Here is a 23197-nt window from a genome sequence, read left to right on the forward strand (position 1 = left end):
ATGAAATTTGGAGATATGATTTATTACTGACTTTTGCTTAGAAGTTTCTAACAGCTCACGCTCATGTGAAAGGGGCTGTTTACTGCTCTCAGGTCTGTCTGTGTTTACAAAGCCAGATTGTATTATAGAATCTCAGTAAAGTCCAGAGATGAGTAGTTTAGAATGCCAGAGTTGACCCTAAAGCAACAATTCCCCAAATGTGGAACCACCAGTGGTATTCAAGACAGATGTAGGTAATACATGGTTTTTTTTAATGGTTGCATTATTTTACTGTGTATAGGAAAGCTATAACTAGCACATCAAACTGTAGTTGTTTTTAAAAGTAAGTGGCTTTAACGAAATATTATGTGAATAATATAGACAGTACATGGGTCGTTAAGAATCTTGAAAATAGTGTTTAATTAGGTTTGGGAAACCCTGCTCTGAGGTGTCAGAGTGCTTGTCTTTCATACTGTATAAGAATAGTTCGGTCACACTTCTTTAGGTATTTAAGTATCCTACTAGTCAAAGCTGAATCCTGCATACAGATTGATCATCTTTCTCATTTTCAAATCAGAAAACAGTGATATGAATGATATTCCTAACATGAGTGTTTATAATAGGACTTTGTTTACCCTATTCAGTCACTGATCCCCATTGAATATTTGTGAAAAGAAATTAAAGTCTTATGTTGTCTGCTTGGTTTTAGATGGTTGAGACCTTGTATAATAACGGTGCTAACTCTATATGGGAGCATTCTTTGCTGGACCCTGCATCTATTATGAGTGGAAGACGTAAAGCTAATCCACAGGATAAAGTACAGTGAGTGGAATGTTTATAAATACTTTTATTTCTTCATAACAAATGGGGCCCACTGAAAGGAGTGCAGCTATTTTTGGTCAGTCTCCACAAGGGCAGCAGAGGAGGGGGTTACCCTAGTCATACATCAGGCTTTTTGCTATTAGAAATGCAGAATGGGGTGGGGCAGGACCATCTGTTTAGCATGGCCACCCGGCAGGAGTAAGTGGCTTCCTCAGTTGGAAACCATGGCTTGGAGTCTGTAAATGTAATCAGATTTAAACGTATACTCAAATAAGAGGCGATCAGACCAGAAATCTAGGTCTGGGCACCTGTCTGCCTGTTGCCTCACCTGTAAGATGGGACTAAATGGTGCTTTCTCCCAAGGTTGCTAGGTCAGTTCAGACAATTACACAGAGAAGAGAGCTACTATAAAAAGCAGGTACTCTGCCGTCCCAGCCATTATAATGACTAATGTATGTTTTCAAACTTCAGGTCTTAAACCTTGCTGAAACTTACTTGAGTATTGTTCATTTTATTCTCAAGTGGGGGATGTGGGTTACTTCCTCTTCTTTTTACAGTACAAAGAATGGGGATTGTTGTATCTGAACGAGTGAACTGTTTTCTTTTTTGTTTTTGAACCAGTCCCAATAAAGCAGAATTCATCAGAGCCAAGTATCAGATGTTAGCATTCGTCCATCGCTTGCCCTGCCGGGATGATGATAGTGTGACTGCCAAAGATCTTAGCAAGGTGGGTCACACTTTTTTAAATTCCTAAAAGAGCTGGCTAAGACAGCATATTGTTTTATCTGAAAAAAAAAAAAAAAGTTTGGTTGTGGGTTTTTTTTTTTTTTTTTTTTTTTGGAGACGGAGTCTTGCTCTGTCACCCAGGCTGGAGTGCAGTGGCACAATCTCGGCTCCCTGCAACCTCTGTCTCCCAGATTCCAGCAACTCTCCTGCCTCAGCCTCCTGGGTAGCTGGGATTACAGGCGCATGCCACCATGCCTGGCTAAGTTTTGTATTTTTAGTAGAGACAGGGTTTCACCATGTTGGCCAGGCTGGTCTCGAACTCCTGAGTTCAGGTGATCCGCCTGCCTCGGCCTCCCAAAGTGTTGGGATTGCAGGCGTGAGCCACCGCACCCGGCCAGGGTTTTTTGGTGTTTGGTTTTGTTTTTGTTTTTTTGAGACAGGGTCTTGCTCTGTCGCCCAGGCTGGAGTGCAGTGGTGCAATCACGGTTCACTGCAGCCTTGACCATCTAGGCTCTAGCAGTCCTCCCACATCAGCCTCCCGAGTAACTGGGACTACAGGCGCATTACCATGCCCAGCTAATATTTTTTATTTTTTGTAGAGACAGGTTCTTGCTGTGTTGCCCAGGCTGAAAAAAGTTTTTAAAGTAAGAAAAACAAAAACTAATTTCTGCACATTAAGTAATGAATAGCTTTTTTTCCCAATTGGGTTCATCTTTAATCTAAATTCAAATGGCAGCCATTCATGTAGTGGAGGTACAGGGCAAAGAGGAAAAGTAAGTCTCTGGAAGGCTATTTGTGTTTTTCCAATATGGCTTTTAAATTATATTTTGATAAGTTTTTGTTTGTTTAACTTTGAAATAGGAACCATCTCAGAGTTGTTTCTAGAAGGGACTAGAAAGTTTATAGGACAATTGTTTCTTTTTAATAAGGACTAGAAAAAGTACTAAAGGAAGGGGACTTCTTCAGGTTTCCAGGCTGAACAGTGAGTATGATCTTCGGAAAGCAATGTGTGACTCACAAAGCTATAGTTCACAGAATGGTTTATCATACTTGTAAAACGAGTGAGGTGGTTTTCTTTATGTGGGCCTTCGCGTGTTTTTGAGAGATGCTGTAAGAAATGTGCATATTTATTTTCAAAGCACTGCCTTGGATAAATGCTTACTCACACAGAGCTTGAGGACTTACTATTCATAATTTTTTTGTTACTTTTTTGGCTGGGTGCGATGGCTCACGCCTGTAATCCCAGCACTTTGGGAGACTAAGACCGGCAGATCACTTGAGCTCGGGAGTTCGAGACCAGCCTGGGCAACATGGCGACACCCCGTCTCTACAAAAGATACAACAATTAGCCGGGTATGGTGGCACGTGCCTGTAGTCCCAGCTACCCGGGAGCCTGAGGTGGGAGAATGACTTGAGCCCAGGAGGTGGAGGTTGCAGTGAGCTGAGATTACACCACAACACTCCAGCCTGGACGACAGAGCAAGACCCTGTTTCAAAAAAAGAAAACTTTTTCTGCATCTGTTGAGATGATCATGTGGTTTTTGCTTTTGCTTCTATTTATGTGGCAAATTACATTTATTGATTTGTGTATGTTGAACCAGCCTTGAATCGCAGCAAAAAAAAGCCTACTTGATCGTGGTGGATTAATTTTTTTTTTTTTTTTTTTTTTGGAGACGGAGTGTCACCCTGTTGTCTGGGGTTGAAGTGCAATGGTGCGATCTCAGCTCACTGTAACCTCTGCCTCCCAGGTTCAAGTGATTCTCCTGCCTCGGCCTCCCAAGTAGCTGGGATTACAGGTGTGTGCCACCAGGCCTGGCTAATCTTTTTTTTTTTGTTTTTTTTCTTTGAGACGGAGTCTTGCTCTGTTGCCCAGGCTGGAGTGCAGTGGCGCAATCTTGGCTTACTGCAAGCTCCGCCTCCTGGGTTCATGCCATTCTCCTGCCTCAGCCTCCCGAGTAGCTGGAACTACAGGCGCCCGCCACCATGCCCAGCTAATTTGTATTTTTAGTAGAGACGGGGTTTCACCGTGTTAGCCAGGATGGTCTCGATCTCCTGACCTCATGATCTACCCGCCTTGGCCTCCCAAAGTGCTGGGATTACAAGCGTGAGCCACCACACCTGGCCAATTTTTGTGTTTTTAGTAGAGACGGGGTTTCACCATGTTGGCCAGGCTGGTCTCAAACTCCTGACCTCGTGATCCGCCTGTCTCAGGTGCCCAAAGTGCTTGGACTACAGGCATGAGCCACTGCGCCCAGCCATGGTGGATTAACTTTTGATGTGCTTCTGGATTCGGTTTGCTAATATTTTATTGAGAGTTTTTTTTTTTTTAATCTGTGTTCTTCATGGATTTTGGCCTGAAGTTTTCCTTTTTTGCTGTGTCTCTGCCTGATTCTGGTATCAGGCTGATGTTGGCTTCACAGAATGAGTTAGGGAGGAGCCTCTCCTCTTTGATTGTTTGGAATAATTTCAGTAGGATGTTAGTTCTTCTTTGTATGTCTAGTAGAATTTGGCTGAGAATCTCTTGAACTGGGGAGACGAAGGTTGCAGTGAGCCGAGATCATGCCACGGCACTCCAGCCTGAATGACAGAGTCTCCACTCTATTGCCCTGGCTGGAGTGTAGTGGCACAATCATGGCTGACTGCACCCTCAACCTCCCCAGGCTCAAATGATTCTCCCATCTCAGCCTCTTAAGTGGCTGGGATCACAGGCATGTGCCACCAAGCCTGACTAATTTGTGTGTGTGTGTGTGTGTGTGTGTGTGTATTGTTTTTTGTTTTTTTGAGATGGAGTCTCGCTGTGTCACCCAGGCTGGAGTGCAGTGGCACGATCTCGGCTCACTGCATTTTCCACCTCCTGAGTTTAAACTATTCTCCTGCCTCAGCATCCTGAATAGCTTGGATTACAGGTGCCTGCCACCACACCTGGCTCATTTTTTTTGTATTTTTAGTAGAGACAGGGTTTCGCCATGTTGGCCAGGCTGGTCCTGAACTCCTGACCTCAAGTGATCTGCCCGCCTCAGCCTCCCAAAGTGCTGAGATTACAGGCATGAGCCACCACACCCGGCCAATTTTTGTCTTTTTTTGAGAGATGAGGTTTCACCATGTTGTCCAGACTGGTCTCAAATTCTTGGTCTTAAGCAGTCTGCCTGCCTTGGCCTCCCAAAGTGCTGGGATTACAGATGTGAGCCACTGTATCCGTTTTTTTTTTTTTTTCTCTCCCCCTTTTTTAATCCCCAGCAGAATCTGGCTGAAGAATTCAGAATTTGAAATTTTGCATAGAAATGCATATACTTGCTACTTCCATTGGTTAATAATACTTGGTATGTGTTGGGTTTTTTTTTTTTTTTTTTTCTGACCATAGTTTTTAAAAATTAGGCACAGTGGCACATGCCTGTAATACTAGCTGCTTGGGAGGCTGAGGTGGAAGGGTTGCTTGAGCCGAGGAGTTCAGTCCTGCCTGGGCAACATAATGAGACCCTGTGTTTAAAAAACAAACAAAAATAACTATTTAAAAAATTAAACAAGACTTAGAAGAAATAGATGTTAGAGTAGATTTCTTAATTCCTGTGATAAGGGTTACTGCATCTTGGACAATTCTAGGTTAGATTTGAAAGGAAGGCAGCTCATCTTCTGAATGTATAAGAGCTTTTCTGCAGTAGTACAGAATTCGGTATATCATGGGCCTTTTCCTACCCTGAAATACTTTATTAAAGCGTATTATACAGGCCAAGAATAATGTGACAGAGAGGGTATTGTATAAGGCAGGATCCTGTAGCTTACACAGTATAGAATTTGAAGTCCTAAAGCCCTAATTACAGTAACAACTAATAGTGATAACTGTTATTATAGCATTTGTATTCTTTGAGCACTTTATTATATCACTAAATCCTTATAATAACCCTGTGAATAAGGCACAGTAGCTCATGCCTATAATCCCAACACTTTGGGAGGCCAAGGTGGGAGAATCGCTTCAGCTCGTAAGTTCCAGACCAGCCTGGGCGACATAGTGAGACCTCATCTGTATTGAAAAATTAAAAAATTAGGAGGGCGTGGTGGCCAGTGCCTGTAGTCCCAGCTATTTGGAAGGCTGAGGTAGAAGGACTGCTTGAGCCCAGGATACTGAGGCTGCAGTGAGCCATGATCACTCCACTGCACTCCAGCCTGGATGACAGAGCAAGCAAGACTCTTTCTAAAAAGAAAAATGCCACCTTTTATAAAATTTTTTTTTTTGGACAGGGTCTCGCTCTGTCGCCCAGACTGGAGTGCATTGGCATGATCACAGCTCACTGCAGCCTCCACTGCCAAGGCTCAAGTGATCTTCCCATCTCAGCCTCCCTAGTAGCTGGGACTACAGGCACGCACGCCACCACACCCAACTAATTTTCATATTTTTTGTAGAGCCAGAGTCTTACCCAGGCTGGTCTCAAACCCCTGGGCTCAAGTGATCCTCCCACCTCAACCCCCCAAAATGCTGGGATTATAGGCATGAGCCACTCCATCTGGCCATTGTTGACATTTTTGAGATGAGGAAAGTGAGGTTCAGATTGCTTAAAGCCCTTTCTCCAGGCCACACAGTTTGTAGTGGGTATAGTTTGAAATTCAGGTCTGTCAGACATCAGAACCATGCACAGTCACCTTTTCACACAGCACAGTCCTACCTCTCACTCAGGTTCTGGCTGTGCCACTTCCTAGACAAGTCATGCATTTGGGCAAGTCAGCCTTCACAGCCCTAGTTTCCTTATCAGTAAAGTGGCCTGACCCCATCTTACAGCCCAGGGACGGTTGTGACTGGCAAAAGGAGAGACTGGTCCATGCACTTTACCAAGACAAATAAAGATTATGCATTACTGATGTAACATATATTAAAATGGTCTATACACTGCTCTAGGACATCATTCTTTACACCTCTAACCATGGTTCCTTTCTTGTTTCTGTGTTTTTCAGCAACTCCATTCAAGCGTGAGAACAGGGAATCTTGAAACCTGTTTGAGACTGTTGTCTTTAGGAGCACAAGCCAACTTCTTTCATCCTGTAAGAAAACATCAGTTGCTTCAGGTATTGAAACTAAGTGAGTTGTGTTCATGTAGCTTTATTTAATGTGCTCTTTTGTCTACTTTTTATTAATGATTCTTAGGAAAAAGGAAACACCCCACTCCATGTTGCCTCCAAAGCAGGGCAGATTTTACAGGCTGAATTATTAGCAGTATATGGAGCAGACCCAGGCACACAGGATTCTAGTGGGAAAACTCCTGTTGATTATGCAAGGTAAGAGACCTAGATTCTTGCTACTTCTCTCTGGGATTTTTTTGTTGGGTATGATTCCTTGTTAAGTAGCTAAGTTGTATATGTTAACATTTAACCCCTTTAAAGATTTACGTTACTTTATTTTACGGATGAAGACATTTCAAATGCACATAAGCTCAGCCTGGCAAAGTTGAGGAAGGCTAGAATCATGAACCAGTGTACTAAACTTTCAATCTTTTACTTGATCCTTTATAACACAGTGGTATTTGAGCTGTAGTCAGATTCCAAATCAAGTATCAAGAATTACAGAATGCACTCTTTTTATTTTTATTTTTTTTTTATTTAGTTTATTTCAGAATGCACTCTTGTGTTTTTTTTTTGAGACGGAGTCTCGCTCTGTCACCCAGGCTGGAGTGCAGTGGGGCCATCTCGGCTCACTGCAAGCTCCGCCTCTTGGGTTTCCGCCATTCTCCTGCCTTAGCCTCCCGAGTAGCTAGGACTACAGGTGCCCACCACCACGCCTGGCTAAGTTTTTTGTATTTTTAGTAGAGACGGTTTCACCGTGTTAGCAAGGATGGTCTCCATCTCCTGACCTCGTGATCCACCCATCTCGGTCTCCCAAAGTGCTGGGATTACAGGCGTAAGCCACCGCACCTGGCTGCACTCTTCTATTTTTTAATACTCTTAGTTATTGCTTGAACTTAAAAGCAAATCTATATATATAGATATGTGATTAAACAAGTATAGTAAAATGTTAATTATAAGGTTTGGGTAGTAGACATCTAAGTGCTCACTCTAGGCCGGGCATGGTGGCTCACACCTGTAATCCCAGCACTTTGAGGGTCCAAGGCAGATGGGTTACTTGAGGCCAGAAGTTCGAGACCAGCCTGGCCAACATGGTGAAACCCTGTCTCTACTGAAAATACAAAAAAAAAAAAAAAAATTGGCTAGTCATGGTGTCAGGCGCCTGTAATCCTGCTACCTGGGAGGCTGAGGCAGGAGAATCACTCGAACCTGGGAAGCAGAGGTTGCCATGGGCCAAGATCACACCACTGCGCTCCAGCCTGGGTAACAGGGCGAGACTCTGTCTCAAAAAAAAAAAAAAAAAAAAAGTGCTCACTGTAAAATGCTTTAAATTTTTCTTTATTAATACAGTCCTTGAAAAATTATAGGTTAGTCTTGAATATCATTTAAATATTCAGTTAAATTGAATATCAATTAAATAGCCAAAGATCAATCATCTTCCTTCTTTTTCCAAAGTACCTTTATTAACTGTGAAGCACAATACTCTGCTTCACAGAGGATAAAATGGGCAAATAACAAAACTCTACTTTCCCCAAATTTACTCTCTCGGAAAAGATGATTCATGAATACCTGAAAGAGTTCAAGGAGGCAAGACCATGTGTGTGATTCATTGCCAAAATAGATAATTGGTCTTAAAAAGCATATATAGGGTTTCTTCATTTTGGTCCAAATCATTTAAGAAATTTCTTCAGTTGGTCTTGAAGAATGGGTTGGATTTGAATGTGTGAAGGAGGAGCTAAAGCATTCCAGGTAAGAGGAAAGGCAGGAGTCAAGATCAGGAGGCAGGGAGGGACAAAGCGTATTCAGCACAGCAGGAGACCTGACTGGAAAGAACAGAGTGGGTCTAGGAATAACAGCAGGAGTACAGTATTGCACGGTGCTTCATTATTTCACACAGCGCTAAAAAAGAAAAGAGCTCAGCCAATTATGTTGTATCATCAATTATAGAATATTTCCTGATTTCAAAGATACTAAAAAATGAAAGAATAAGATGTGACTCTCACAGATCAAAGCTGTGTGGTAGGTCGGAGGGTGTTGTGAGTGCCTTGAATGGTCGGGAAAGAAGCTGACTGAAACTATCAGGTTGGTGCAAAAGTAATTGCGGTTTTTGCCATTACTTTTAAAGACAAAAACCACAAAATATACTTGATCTTGGAAGACAGCCCTGGGTAAATAATACTTATTATCACTTACCATGGGATTTTCACACTTGTACCTTGCATATAATAATCTCAATATAATTTGTTTGAATTCTTGTTACCAAAAGGATTCTAAGCAGCTTAAATATTTATTTCATGAATGTTGAAAGGTAAATTTAATATTTTCTGTTATGCAAATTGAAGATAAGGAGACAGAAGTAGCTGCAGGCGTGAGCTGTGCATTAGGTTGGCCTGTCTCTCACTGATTTGAAGTCTTTGAAGTGGTTACTAGACTTCATCCAGAGTCAGACTGGCTGCATCGGCATCACCTAGGGGAAGGACCTTCTTCAACATACTGGCCCCTGGCCCCATCCTGTCCCCACTGATTCAGAATTTCCAAGGGTGGGGCCTACACATGGTATATTCCTAGAAATGTGCTAGTTAATTTTTGAGAACCTCTACCCTAAACCATTGATTAATTTCATTTTTTTACCTCATTAAATTAAGTCATTCTTTATCCTTCCCTCTCATAAGTCTTTGAATTTCTTATTAAGTATTCTATTTTGTGCCTTAATAAAGGAAAGGGGATAGTTCAGATGGTGAAAACAGTTTATAAAAGTGGGATGCAAAGTAGACTTCAGAAATCTACCTCCCACGACAAGGTTGATTATTCTAAAAAGTCTTGTGTGATAAACTGCTCAGGTGTCTCTCTTTGTACTTCTCCATTTTAAAGCCAGTGAATAGTGAGCAATATAAATGGTACTTTGTTTTCTCTTGGTAGACAAGGAGGGCACCATGAGCTGGCAGAGCGCCTTGTGGAAATACAGTATGAGCTGACGGACAGACTAGCCTTCTATCTCTGTGGCAGGAAACCAGGTGAGTGGACGGAGAATGACCGCTTCACATCTCCAGTCAGGAAGGTTCTAGAAAAACAAATCGAGACACTATTTTTTTATGACCTCCTCTGCTTTAACATATCCCTGAGAAAGCTGTAAATATGGGTTTTAATTTGAAAGGATAACTACAGAATTGTCAGTTACATGTAAAAGATATAAAGTTGGACAAATCTTAGATTTTTCATTTTTAAAACTTCAGTTCTAGAGAAATAACTTATTTCAAGAATCAGATTGAATAATCAAAGCAAAATTGAATGGTTACCACAGTTCTTGAACTTGGTGGGAGTAAATGCAGGAGTAAAGCAATAACCTTTGTAGTTATTTGAAAAATTCTTCCTAAGGAATGGAAAAAAAGTCCAGAAGTAAACTTTGCCAAAGCCAAGTTGGCTATTTGGGATATGGAACAGGGGGTCAGCAAACCATGGTCTGTAGCCAAAATCTAGCCAGCTACTTGTTGTATTAAATGAAGTTTTGTATTTCGCCACTGCACTTCAGCCTGGGTGACAGAGTAAGACTGTGTCTCAATCAATCAATCAATCAATCAATCAATAAGCAAGCAAGCAAGCAAGAAGCAAGCAAGCAAGCAAGCTAGCTAGCTTTTGCCGGGTGCAATGGGTCATGCCGTAATCCTAGCACTTTGGGAGGCCGAGGCAGGAGGATTGCTTGAGCCCAGGAATTCGAGACCAGCCTGGGTAAGAGAGGTGAGACCCTGTCTCCACAAAAAAGTTTTTTTAAAAATTAGCCAGTCATGGTGGTGCACGCCTGTAGTCCCAGCTACTTGGGAGGCTGGGACTTGAGCCCAGGAATTGAAGGTGGCAGTGATCTATGATTGTGCCACTGCACTCCAGCCTGGGTGCAGTGACAAAGCAAGACCCCTATCTAAAAAATAAATGAATCAAGTTTTATTGCAAGAGAGCCATGCCCAATTATTTATACCTTGTGTATGGCTGCTTTCACATAACAACAGCAGAGCTGAATAGGTTAAGTCATTGCAACAGGCCACAAAGCCTAAAATATTTACTATTTGGCCCTTTAGAGAAAACATTGGCCAATCCCTGATGTACAAGCTTCACATACATGTATGCAGTGGTTCTCCATCCTGGTTGTACAATAGAGTTAAGAGCCTCTGGTGTAGTTTCAGTTCTGGGTGACATGGAGTAAGCACACCCCACCGTGTCTCCTGCAGAATAGAACTAACAGACGTGGACCAAATGCTTGGAGCAGCTAGCTAAAGACTGAAAAGTAAATCCTAGTTGGTGGATTAGGGAACTCAAAGTGCCATCAGCTGGTGGTGAGTGTCCTCTTTGTCTTCTGATAGGACTTCAATAACAGCCTGAAACCTGGAAGTACATAATGAGTGCAAAAAAGCCTTTTTCTGCCAGGTGCAGTGGCTCACACCTGTAATCCCAGCATTTTGGGAGGCTGAGGCGGGTGGATCACGAGGTCAGGAGATCAAGACCCTCCTGGCCAACATGGTGAAACCTTCTCTACTAAAAACACAAAAAAATTAGTTGGATGTGGTGGCAGGCGCCTGTAATCCCAGCGACTTGGGAGGCTGAGGCAGGAGAATCGCTTGAACCCGGGAGGCAGAGGTTGCAGTGAGCCAAGATTGCGCCACTGCGTTCCAGCCTGGGCAACAGAATGAGACTCCATCTCAAAAAACAAAAAAGCCTTTTTCTGGTTAAAGAGCAGGAAATGGGACTCCTACAGGACAGAGAGGAAGGGGATTCCCCTGGGGTTTTTCCTCCTCCTCCTCTCTTTTTCTGATCTCTCCCATCCAGACCCTAGGCAAGCCTGTGGCTGCAATAGCAGCAGCAGCAGTGGCAGTACAGGTTCCTAAATCTCTGAGCAAGAGGATGAGGGGGGATCCTGATTGCTTTTCTTTTTCTCTCTATTCTCTCACCATCTGCCCAGGAGGCAGAACCTCACCTGGTCAGTTGCCTGCTAAGACAAAAATATTTTTTTTTTTTTTTTTTTTTTTGTTGAGACGGAGTTTCGCTCTGTCGCCCAGGCTGGAGTGCAGTGGCCGGATCTCAGCTCACTGCAAGCTCCGCCTCCCGGGTTTACGCCATTCTCCTGCCTCAGCCTCCCGAGTAGCTGGGACTACAGGCGCCCGCCACCTCGCCCGGCTAGTTTTCTGTATTTTTTTTAGTAGAGACGGGGTTTCACCGTGTTAGCCAGGGTGGTCTTGATCTCCTGACCTCGTGATCCGCCCGTCTCGGCCTCCCAAAGTGCTGGGATTACAGGCTTGAGCCACCGCGCCCGGCCAAGACAAAAATATTAACATTTTTGCATAAAGTTTAAAGAAGACCCAGAGTCTCATAACATTCACAGTGTCCAGGATACCATCCATAATGACTTGACATATGAGTAATTCTCATGTACTTGCAAGGGAAGGCAGTCAACAGATGCCAACCCCAAGATGACACAAATGTTGGAGTTATCAAAGATTTTAAAGCAGCTGGTAAGACCATGCTATAAGAAATAAGAGCAAACATTCCTGAAACAAACAGGAATATAGAAAGTCTCATCAGAGAAATAGAAGATACAGAAGAGTACCAAATAGGAATATTAGAACTGAAAAATACAAACACTAAAAATTTAAAACTCACTGGATGGGCTTAATAGAAGACTAGAGATGACAAAGAAAGTCAGTGAATTGAAAACAGATCACTAGAAATTACCTGGTTTAAGCAACAGAGAGGAAAAAAGAGTAGGAAGAAAAAACTGAACAGTCTCAGGGACCTGTGGGAAAATACTAGAATGTCTGACATTTATGTCATTGGATTCCCAATAAGAGATGAGAAAGAGTGGTGTGTGCAGAAAAAGTATTTGAAGAAATATTGGCAAAAAAACCCCTCTAATTTTAGGGCAGGTTCAGTGGCTCACACCTGTAATCCCAGCACTTTGGGAGGCCGAAGCGGGTGGATCATTTGAGGTTGGGAGTTCGAGACCAGCCTGGCCAGCATGACAAAACCCCATCTCTACTAAAAATACAGAAATTAGCCAGGCATGTTGGTGTGCACGTGTAATCCCAGCTACTTGGGTGGCTGAGGCACAAGAATCACTTGAACCTGGAAGGTAGAGATTGCAGTGAGTCCAAAATCCAGATGGTGCCACTGCACTCCAGCCTGGGCAACAGAGCGAGACTCTATCTTAAAAAAAAAAAAAAAAATCTAAATTTGGTGAAAGACATAAACTTACAGATTCAAGAAACTTAGAAAATTCCAGAGAAGATAAACTCAAATCCACACTTGAGACACATCAGAATCAAACTGCTGAAAACTAAAGTTGAAGAAAACATCTTGAAAGCAGCCAGGAGAAAGTGACACATAACATATATAGAAAAACAGTGATTTGAATGATTATGGATTTCTTATCAGAAACCATGGAGATGAGAAGGAAATGAAATAATACTTTGTTTTTTTTTGTTTGTTTGTTTGAGATGGAGTCTCTCTCTGACGCCCAGGCTAGAGGGCAGTGGTGCAATCTCGGCTCACTGCAACCTCTGCCTCCCAGGTTCAAGCAGTTCTCCTGCCTCAGCCTCCTGAGTAGCTGGGATTACAAGTGCCCGCCACCACGGCTGACTAATTTTTGCATTTTTTTTTTTTTTGAGACGGAGTCTCGTTCTGTCGCCCAGGCTGGAGTGCAGTGGCTGGATCTCAGCTCACTGCAAGCTCCGCCTCCCGGGTTTATGCCATTCTCCTGCCTCAGCCTCCCGAGTAGCTGGGACTACAGGCACCTGCTACCTCGCCCAGCTAGATTTTTGTATTTTTTAGTAGAGACGGGGTTTCACCGTGTTAGCCAGGATGGTCTTGATCTCCTGACCTCGTGATCCGCCCGTCTCAGCCTCCCAAAGTGCTGGGATTACAGGCTTGAGCCACCGTGCCCGGCCAGTTTTTGCATATTTAGTAGAGAATGGGGTTTCACCATGTTGGCCAGATTGGTCTCGAACTCCTGACCTCATAATCCGCCCACCTCAGCCTCCCAAAGGGCTGGAACTGCAGGCATGAGCCACCGCGCCTGGCTGGAATAATACTTTTTTTATTATTGTTATTTTGAGACAGGATCTCACTCCATCCCCTAGGCTAGAGTGCAGTGGCATGATCTCAACTCCCTGAAACCTCAACCTCTTGAGCTCAAGTGATCCTCCCACCTCAGCATCCACAGTAGCTCAGACTACAGGTGTGCGCCACTGTGCCCAGATAATTTTTGTATTTTTTGTAGAGATGGGGTTTCACTATGTTGCCTAGCCTGGTTTTGAATTCCTGAGCTCAAGTAATCCGCCCACCTTAGCCTCCCAATGTGATAGGATTACAGGCGTGAGACACTGATCCTTTATTATTATTATTATTATTATTTCTCATCTTCTTTGTGATGATAGAAACAATACTTTTAAAGTGCTAAAGGAAAAGAGCTGTCAACCCAGAATTCCATATCCAATGAAAATAACCTTTGGAATGAAGGCAAAATAAGGATATTCTAACAGGGAAAAAAAAAAAATAAGAGAATTATTATTTACTTTAACAGAAATGCTAGAGAAAGTTCTTTGAGTGGAAGGGAAATAATGCCAGAGGGAATCTTGGAACTTTAGGAATGAAAGAAAAACAACAGAAATGTTCAAGATCTGGCAGAGTAAGACCCTATCTCAAGAAACAAACAAAAAGTTGAAATTGTGATACATATCTTAAAGCTATAACATTGTCAGCCGGGCTCAGTAGTTCAAGCCTGTAATCCCAGCACTTTGGTAGGCTGAGGCAGGCGGATCACCTGAGGTCAGGAGTTTGAGACCAGCCTGACCAACATGGTGAAACCCTGTCTCTAATAAAAATACAAAAATGAGCCAGGCATGGTGGCATGTGCCTGTAAACCCAGCTACTCAGGAGGCTGAGGCAGGAGAATCACTTGAACCTAGGAGGCAAAAGTTACAGTGAGCCAAGATCGTGCCACTACACTCCCACCTGGGCGACAGGGAGACTCTGTCTCCAAAAAAAAAAAAAAAAAATTGTCTAGTGGGGTTTTCAGCATATATCAGTGTAATACATTTGACATCTATGACATAAAAGGGAGTAGGGTAAAAGAAATAGAATGGTAAGATTTCTGCCTTCTGGAAATGTAAAATAGGATTTCTAAGTAGACTGAAAAGTTAGGTGTGTGTATGTGTATGTGTGTGTGTATATATATATAGAGAGAGTAATTTCTACCACAACCACTAAAAGAAGACTACAGGCCTGGCATGGTGGCTCACGCCTGTAATCCTAGCACTTTGGGAGGCTGAGGTGGGCAGATCATGAGGTCAAGAGATCAAGACCATCCTGGCCAACATGGTGAAACCCCGTCTCTACTAAAAATACAAACATTAGCTGGGCGTGGTGGTGTGCGCCTGTAGTCCCAGCTACTTGGGAGGCTGAGGCAGGAGAATTGCTTGAACCTGGGAGGCGGAGGTTGCAGTGAGCCGAGATCATGCCACTGCACTCCAGCCTGGGTGACAGAGTGAGACTCCATCTCAAAAAAAAAAAAAAAAAGACTACAAAGATATGTGATCAAAAACGCTAGAGGTAAATGAAAATGGAGTATTAAACATTACTCACATCATCAAAAGATATTTTGATTCAAAATATTCAAAAGAGAGGAGAGGGGGAGAACAAAAAACTAAGGACCAAACAGAAAATAAATAGTAATGTCACAGACTTAAATCCATACATATCAATAATTACATTAAATGTTAATGACCCAAAAACATCGATAAAAAGCAGAGATTGTCAGAATGGATTAAAAAACAAAAGGGGCTGGGAGCAGTGGCTCACACCTGTAATCCCAACAATTTAGGGAGCCTGAAGCAATTCTCCTAATCGTTTGAGCATAGGAGTTTGAGACCAGCCTGAGCAACAGAGCAAGATCCCTTTGCTACAAAAAAGTTTATACAAAGCAGCCAGGCATGGTGGTGCATGCCTATAGTCTCAGCTACTCAAGAGAGGCTGAGGTGGCAGGATCACTTGAGCTCAGGAAATCAAGGCTGCAGTGAGCGCTGATCATGCCACTGCTCTCCAGCCTGGGCGACAGAGCAAGACCCTGCCTCAAGGAACAAACAGAAAACCATAAGGCCTAATATGTACTGTCTATAAGAAACCCACTTTAAATATAACAATATAGGTAGTAAGTTAAAAGCCAAAGGTATAAAAAGATGTACCATGCAAAGGCCCAGGAAAAGAAAGTGGCTGTATTAATATCAGACATAGTAGACTTCAGAGGAAGGAATATTAGCAGGGATAGAGAGGGACATAATATTATGATAAATGAGTCAATTCATCAAGAAGGCATAACAGTTTTAAATGTGTACATGTCCAGCAACAGACCTTCAAAATACATGAAGCAAACTTCGATAGCACTAAAAGGAGAGAAGGTCAAATCTACAATTATTGTTGGAGACTCTGCAGTTATCTTTTAGTAATAGAACTAGTAGATAGGACATCAGTAAGGATATAGAACTAAACCAGACCAAAACCCAACTAGATCTAGTTAATGTTTATGGACTCTTCTACCCGACAACATTAGAGTACACGTTCTTTTCAAGTACATATTGAACATTCACTCAGATGGACCGTATCCTGGGTCATAAGACAAACCTTAGCAAATCTAAAAGAATTAAAATTCTATAAAGTATATTTTCAGACCATAATAGTATTAAGCTACAAATAGGTAATACAAATAAAACTGGAGAATACCCAAGTGCTTGGAAGCTGAACAACATGTTTCTTTTTTCCACCCCCCCCGAAATAGAGCCTCACACTGTTGCCCAGGCTGGAGTGCAGTGGCGCGATCTCGGCTCACTGCAACCTCTGCCTCCTGGGTTCAAGCAATTCTCCTGTCTAAGCCTCCCTAGTAGCTGGGATTACCCGCGTGTGCCACCACACCCAGCTAATTTTTGTATTTTTAGTAGAGATAGGGTTTCACCATGTTGACCAGGCTGGTCTCAAACTCCTGACCTCAGGTGATCCACCCACCTCAGCCTCCCACAGTGCTGAGATTACAAGTGTGAGCCACCGTGCCCAGCCCTGAACAACACACTTCTAACTAATCCATGGGTCTAAGAGGAAGTCTCAACGGAAATAATATTTTCAACTGAATGAAAATGAAAATGCAGCATATCAGAATTTCTGGGATGCAGCCAAAGCAATGCTTAGAGGAAGTTTTATAGTATTAAATTCTTACCTTAGAAAAGAAGAAAGGTCTCAAATTATTCTTACTATTTTTTGAGATGGTGTCTTGCTCTGTCAAGACTGGAGTGCAGTGGTGCCATCTTGGCTCACTGCAACCTCCCCCTCCCGGGTTCAAGTGATTCTCCTGCCTCAGCCTCCTGAGGAGCTGGGATTACAGGCATGCAGCACTATGCCTGGCAAATTTTTGTGTTTTTAGTAGAGATGGAGTTTCATTATGTTGGCCAGGCTGGTCTGTAACTCCCCACCTCGACTGATCTGATCTGCCTGCCTCAGCCTCCCAAAGTGCTGGGATTACAGGGGTGAGCCACTGCACCTGACCTCAAATTATTCATCTAAGCTCATCCCCTAAGAAACTTAAAAAAAAAAAAAAAAAAGAGCAAAATAAACCTGAACCAAACAGAAGGCAGCAAATAGTAAAGAGCAGAAATCAATGAAACCGAAAGAAGGAAACAGTAGAGAAAATCAATGAAACCAAAAGTTGGTTTTTCAGAAGGATTAGTAAACTCATAAATGTCTGGCAATACTGACAAAAACGAGAGAATACAGATGGAGTTGTCACTATAAACCCCACAGACATTGAAGGATAATTTTAAAAAAATACAAACCAGACCAGGCGCGATGGCTCATGCCTGTAATCCCAGCACTTTGGGAGACTGAGGCAGGTGGATCACCTGAGGTCAGGAGTTTGAGACCAACCTGGCCAACATGGTAAAACTCTGTCTCTACTAAAACTATAAAAATTAGCTGGGCATAGTGGTGGGTACCTGTAATCCCAGCTACTTGGGAGGCTGAGGCAGGAGAATTGCTTGAACGCAGAAGGTAGAGGTTGCAGTGAGCTGAGATTGTACCACTACACTCCAGCCTGGGTGACAGAGTGAGACTCTATCTCTAATAATAATAATAATAGGCCGGGCGTGGTGGCTCAAGCCTGTAATCCAGCACTTTGGGAGGCCGAGACGGGTGGATCACCTGAGGTCAGGAGTTTGAGACCAACCTGGCCAACATGGTAAAACTCTGTCTCTACTAAAACTATAAAAATTAGCTGGGCATAGTGGTGGGTACCTGTAATCCCAGCTACTTGGGAGGCTGAGGCAGGAGAATTGCTTGAACGCAGAAGGTAGAGGTTGCAGTGAGCTGAGATTGTACCACTACACTCCAGCCTGGGTGACAGAGTGAGACTCTATCTCTAATAATAATAATAATAGGCCGGGCGTGGTGGCTCAAGCCTGTAATCCCAGCACTTTGGGAGGCCGAGACGGGTGGATCACAAGGTCAGGAGATTGAGACCATCCTGGCTAACACGGTGAAACCCCGTCTGTACTAAAAAATACAAAAAACTAGCCGGGCGAGGTGGTGGGCGCCTGTAGTCCCAGCTACTGGGGAGGCTGAGGCAGGAGAATGGCGTGAACCCAGGAGGCGGAGCTTGCAGTGAGCTGAGATCCGGCCACTGCATTCCAGCCTGGGTGACAGAACGAGACTCCGTCTCAAAAAAAAAAAAAAATAATAATAATAATAAAGACCAGGCATAGTGGCTCACAGTGGTAATCACAACACTTTGAAAGGCCGAAGTGGGAGGATTGCTTGAGGCCAAGAGTTTGCGACCAGCCTGGGCAATATAGCAAGACCCCATCTACAAAACTACAACAACAAAAAAATTAGCCTGGCGTGATGGCACATGCCTGTAGTCGCAGTTACTCTGGAGGCTGAGGTGAGATTGCTTGAGCCCAGGTCAAGGCTGCAGTGAGCCTTGTTCACACCACTGTACTCTAGCCTGGGTGACAGAGTGAGACCCTGTCTCAAAAAAAAGAAAAAAGAAAAGAAAAATGCGACATAACCAAGTAGGATTTCCAGATAGGCAAGACTGATTTAATATTTGAAAATTGGGCCAGGCACAGTGGCTCACGCCTGTAATTCCAACACTTGGAGAGGCCAAGGTGGTTGGATCACCTGAGGTCGGGAGTTTGAGACCAGCCTGGCCAACATGGTGAAACCCCATCTCTACTAAAAATACAAAATTAATTGGGCGTGGTGGTGCATGCATGTAGCTACTCAGGAGGCTGAGGCAGGAGAATCGCTTAGAACCTAGGAAGCAGAGGTTGCAGTGAGCTGAGATTGCACCATTGCACTCCAGCCTGGGCAACAGAGCGAGACTGTGTCTCAAAAAAAAAAAAAAAAAAAAAAAATCACTTTATGTAATTATCTATCATGTTAAGAGTAAAAAAGAAGGCCGGGCGCGGTGGCTCAAGCCTGTAATCCCAGCACTTTGGGAGGCCGAGACGGGCGGATCACGAGGTCAGGAGATCGAGACCATCCTGGTGAACACGGTGAAACCCCGTCTCTACTAAAAAATACAAAAAACTAGCCGGGCGAAGTGGTGGGCGCCTGTAGTCCCAGCTACTCGGGAGGCTGAGGCAGGAGAATGGCGTAAACCCGGGAGGCGGAGCTTGCAGTGAGCTGAGATCCGGCCACTGCACTCCAGCCCGGGTGACAGAGCAAGACTCCGTCTCAAAAAAAAAAAAAAAAAAAAAAAAAGAGTAAAAAAAAACTGTATAATCATATCAATTGATGCAGAAGAAGCATTCAACAAACTTCAACATCCATTCGTGTTTTAAAAAACTCTTAGCAAACTAGGAATAGATGAGACTCCCTTGATCTGATAAACAGTATCTGTTTAATGGTGAAAGACTGTGTTTGTTCTCAGATTGGGAGGAAGACTAGGGTGTCCACTCTTACCATTTCTCTTCTACATCACACTGGAAATCCTAACCAGTGCCAAGAGGAAAGAAAAATAAATAAAAAGCATACAGATTGAAAAGGAAGAAATCAAACTGTCCCCATTCAAATGAGATTATTTCTATGTAGAAAATCACAAGGAACCTACAAAAAGGTTTCCAGAACCTTTACTTAAACAAGATTGCAAGAATACAAGGTCAACAGTCAAAAATCCATCTTTTTTTTCTTTTTTCTTTTTTTGAGACAGAGTCTTGCTCTGCCAAAAGCAAGCAGGCTCTTTGGCGCCCTGCCAAAAATCCATCATATTTCTTTAGACTAGCAGTGAACAATTGGAAACTGAATCTAGAAAAACAATACCAGTAATAAAAACTCCAAATTGGCCGGGCACAGTGGCTCACACCTATAATCCCAGCAGTTTGGGAGGCCGAAGCTGGTGGGTCACCTGAGGTCAGGAATTCAGTACCAGCCTGGTTAACATGGGGAAGCCCTGTCTCTACTAAAAATACAAAAATTAGCTGGGCATGGTGGCAGGCACCTGTAGTCCCAGCTATTCGGGAGGCTGAGTCAGGAGAATCACTTGAACCTGTGAGGTGGAAGTTGCAGTGTGCCTGAGATCTCGCCACTACACTCCAGCCTGAGTGAAAGAGCGAGACTCTGTCTCAAAAAAATAAAAAAGGTCCAAATTAAATACTTAGGTATAAATCTAATGAAATGCACAATACACATAGTATCTATATGCCAAAAACTGCTGATAAAAGAAATCAATGGAGACCTGAATAAGGGGAGAGATGTACTGTGCTTATGGATATGAAGACTCAATAACATGTCCATTCTCTACAAGTTAATAAATGTATAAATTTACTTCAATTGAGGATTTGTTATAGACATAGACATGCTGATTCTAAAATTCAAATGGAGGCCAGGTACAGTGGCTTATGCCTGTAATCCCAACACTTTGGGAGGCCAAGGCAGGAGGACCACATGAGCCCAGGAGTTTAAGACTAGCCTGGGCAGCATGATGAGACCTCATACTCTACAAATAATAAATTAGCCACGTGTGGTGGTGCATGCCTGTGGTCTCACCTACTCGGGAGGCTGAGGTGGGAAGATAACCTGAACCCAGGAGATTGAGGCTGCAGTGAGCCATGATTGTGCCACTGCACTCCAGCCTGGGCGACAGAGTGAGACTCCATCTCCAATAATAATAATAATAATTTAAAAATTCAAATGGAAAGGTGAAGGAACTAGAATAGCCCAGACAATTTTGCAGAAGAATAATGTGGGAGGAAGTACACCACTCAATTTTTCGGATTTGCTGTGAAGCTCTACAGTTCTCAAGACTATGATACTGACGAAGAGATAGACATATAGGCCATTGAAACAGTATAGAGAATGCGGAGATAGACCCACACAAATATGTTCAATTGATTTTTGTCAAAAGTGCAAAGGTAATCAGTTCAGTGGTGGAGGAAGGATAGTTTTTTTGTTTTGTTTTGTTTCTTTTATTTTGAGACAGAGTCTCGCTCTGTCACCCAGGCTGGAGTGCAGTAGTGAGATCTTGGCTCACTGCAACCTCGGCCTCCCAGGTTCAAGTGATTCTTCTGCCTCAGCCTCCCAAGTAGCTGGGACTACAGGCTCACGCTACGACACCCAGGTAATTTTTTGTAATTTTAGTAGAGACAGTTTTACTGTGTTAGTCAGAATGGTCTTGATTGCCTGACCTCGTGATCCGCCTGCGTCAGCCTCCCAAAGTGCTGTGATTATAGGCATGAGCCACGGCACCCGCCCCAGGATAGTCTTTTTTAATGCACTGGGACAACCGGACATCCATGTACAGGAAAGTGAACTTTAACCTAAACCTCACACCTTACCCTGAAACTGGAAAGGATCATAGATCTAAATGTAAAACCTAACACTGTAAAACTTCTAGAAGAAAACATAAGAGGTCCGGGCATGGTGGCTCATGCCTGTAATCCCAGCACTCTGGGAGGTCAAGGCGGGTGGATCACCTGAGGTCAGGTATTCGAGACTAGCCTGGCCAACATAGTGAAACCCCGTCTCTACTAAAAACACAAACATTAGCTGGGCGTGGTGGTGCACGCCTGTAGTCCCAGCCACTCAGGAGGCCAAGGCAGGAGAATCGCTTGAATCCAGGAAGCAGAGGTTATAGTGAGCCAATATCATACCAGTGCACTCCAGCCTGGGCAACAGAGTGAGACCACGTCTCAAAAAAAAAAAAAGAAAAAAAAAGAAAACATAAGAGAAAATCTTTGTGATCTTGGATTAAAGCTTTTAGCTATCAGCTAAGTATGGTGGCTCACGCCTATAATCCTAATACTTTGGGAGGCTGAGGTAGGAGGATCTCTTGAGCCCAGGAAGTCGAGGCTGCAGTGAGCTATGACTATGCCACTGTACTCCAGCCTGGGCGACAAGAGCAAGACGTTGCCTCTGCAAGGGGGAGAAAATTCTTAAATATAACACCAAAAACTCAATCCATAAAAGAAAATATTGATAAATTATACTTCATCAAAATTGAAAATTTTTGGCCAGGTGCAGTGGCTCACGCCTGTAATCCCAACACTTTGGGAGGCCAAGGCGGGTGGATCACCAGAGGTCAGGACTTCAAGACCAACCTGACCAACATGGTGAAACCGCGTCTCTACTAAATACAAAAAGTTAGCCAGGCGTGGTGGCGCATGCCTATAATCCCAGCTACTTGGGAGGCTGAGGCAGGAGAATCACTTGAACCTGGGAGGCAGAGGTTGCAATGAGCCGATATTGCACCACTGCACTCTAGCCTGGGCAACAAGAGCGAAACTCCATCTCAAAAAAAAAAAAAAAAAAAAAAGGAAAAAAGGAAAATGTTTGTTCTGAGAAAACTACAGTTAAGAAAGTGAAAAGACTGGCAATAGACTGCAAGAAAATACAGGTATTTAGAAATCACATATCCAGCAAATGACTCATATTCAGAATATTTAAAGAATATTTAAATTGAGCCCAGGAGTAATATTTACTTGAGCCCAGGAGTTTGAGACCAGCCTAGGCAACGTGGCAAAACCCTGTTTCTACTAAAAATATTAAAAAATTAGCCAGGTGTAGTGGTGCACAACTGTAGTCCTAGCTATTCAGGTGCCTGAGACATGAGAATCGCTTGAACCCAGGAGGTGGAGGTTGCCAGTGAGCTGAGATCCACGCCACTGCACTCCAGCCATGGGGAGCAGAGTGAGACCCTGACTCAAAATAAATAAATAGGCCAGGCACGGTGGCTCATGCTTGTAATCCCAGCACTTTGGGAGGCTGAGGCAGGCAGATCACCTGAGGTCAGGAGTTTGAGACCAGCCTGACCAACATGGGGAAACCCAGTCTCTACTAAAATAAACACAAAATTAGCCAGGTGTGGTGGCGCATGCCTGTAATCCCAGCTACTCAGGAAGCTGAGGCAGAAGAATCGCTTGAACCCGGGAGGCAGAGGTTGCAGTGAGCTAAGATCACGCCATTGCACTCCAGCCTAGGCAACGAGTGAAACTCAGTCTCAAATAAATAAATTAATTAATTAAAATTAAAACAACAGTAAGAAAATAACCCAATAAAAACTGGACAAAGACAAGATATGGGATGGCAAAAAAAAAAAATC

At 43.4% G+C, this 23197-nt stretch overlaps 1 protein-coding gene across 17 annotated transcripts in view; it reads left to right on the top strand.

The window, feature by feature from the left end:
- GIT2 (GIT ArfGAP 2) overlaps positions 1-23197 on the top strand; it is a 65864-nt gene that overhangs the window by 5919 nt on the left and 36748 nt on the right. For all 17 annotated transcript variants that reach the window (XM_033220669.1, XM_033220661.1, XM_033220663.1 and 14 more), the window contains 5 exons: positions 689-801; positions 1423-1528; positions 6472-6558; positions 6662-6792; positions 9496-9590. In XM_033220669.1, the coding sequence (XP_033076560.1) occupies positions 689-801; positions 1423-1528; positions 6472-6558; positions 6662-6792; positions 9496-9590 (532 nt within the window). The remainder of the gene's footprint in view (positions 1-688; positions 802-1422; positions 1529-6471; positions 6559-6661; positions 6793-9495; positions 9591-23197) is intronic.

The sequence above is a fragment of the Trachypithecus francoisi genome, unplaced genomic scaffold (genome assembly GCF_009764315.1).
Source record: "Trachypithecus francoisi isolate TF-2019V2 unplaced genomic scaffold, Tfra_2.0 Lachesis_group11, whole genome shotgun sequence".
In the NCBI taxonomy this organism is placed as follows: domain Eukaryota; kingdom Metazoa; phylum Chordata; class Mammalia; order Primates; family Cercopithecidae; genus Trachypithecus; species Trachypithecus francoisi.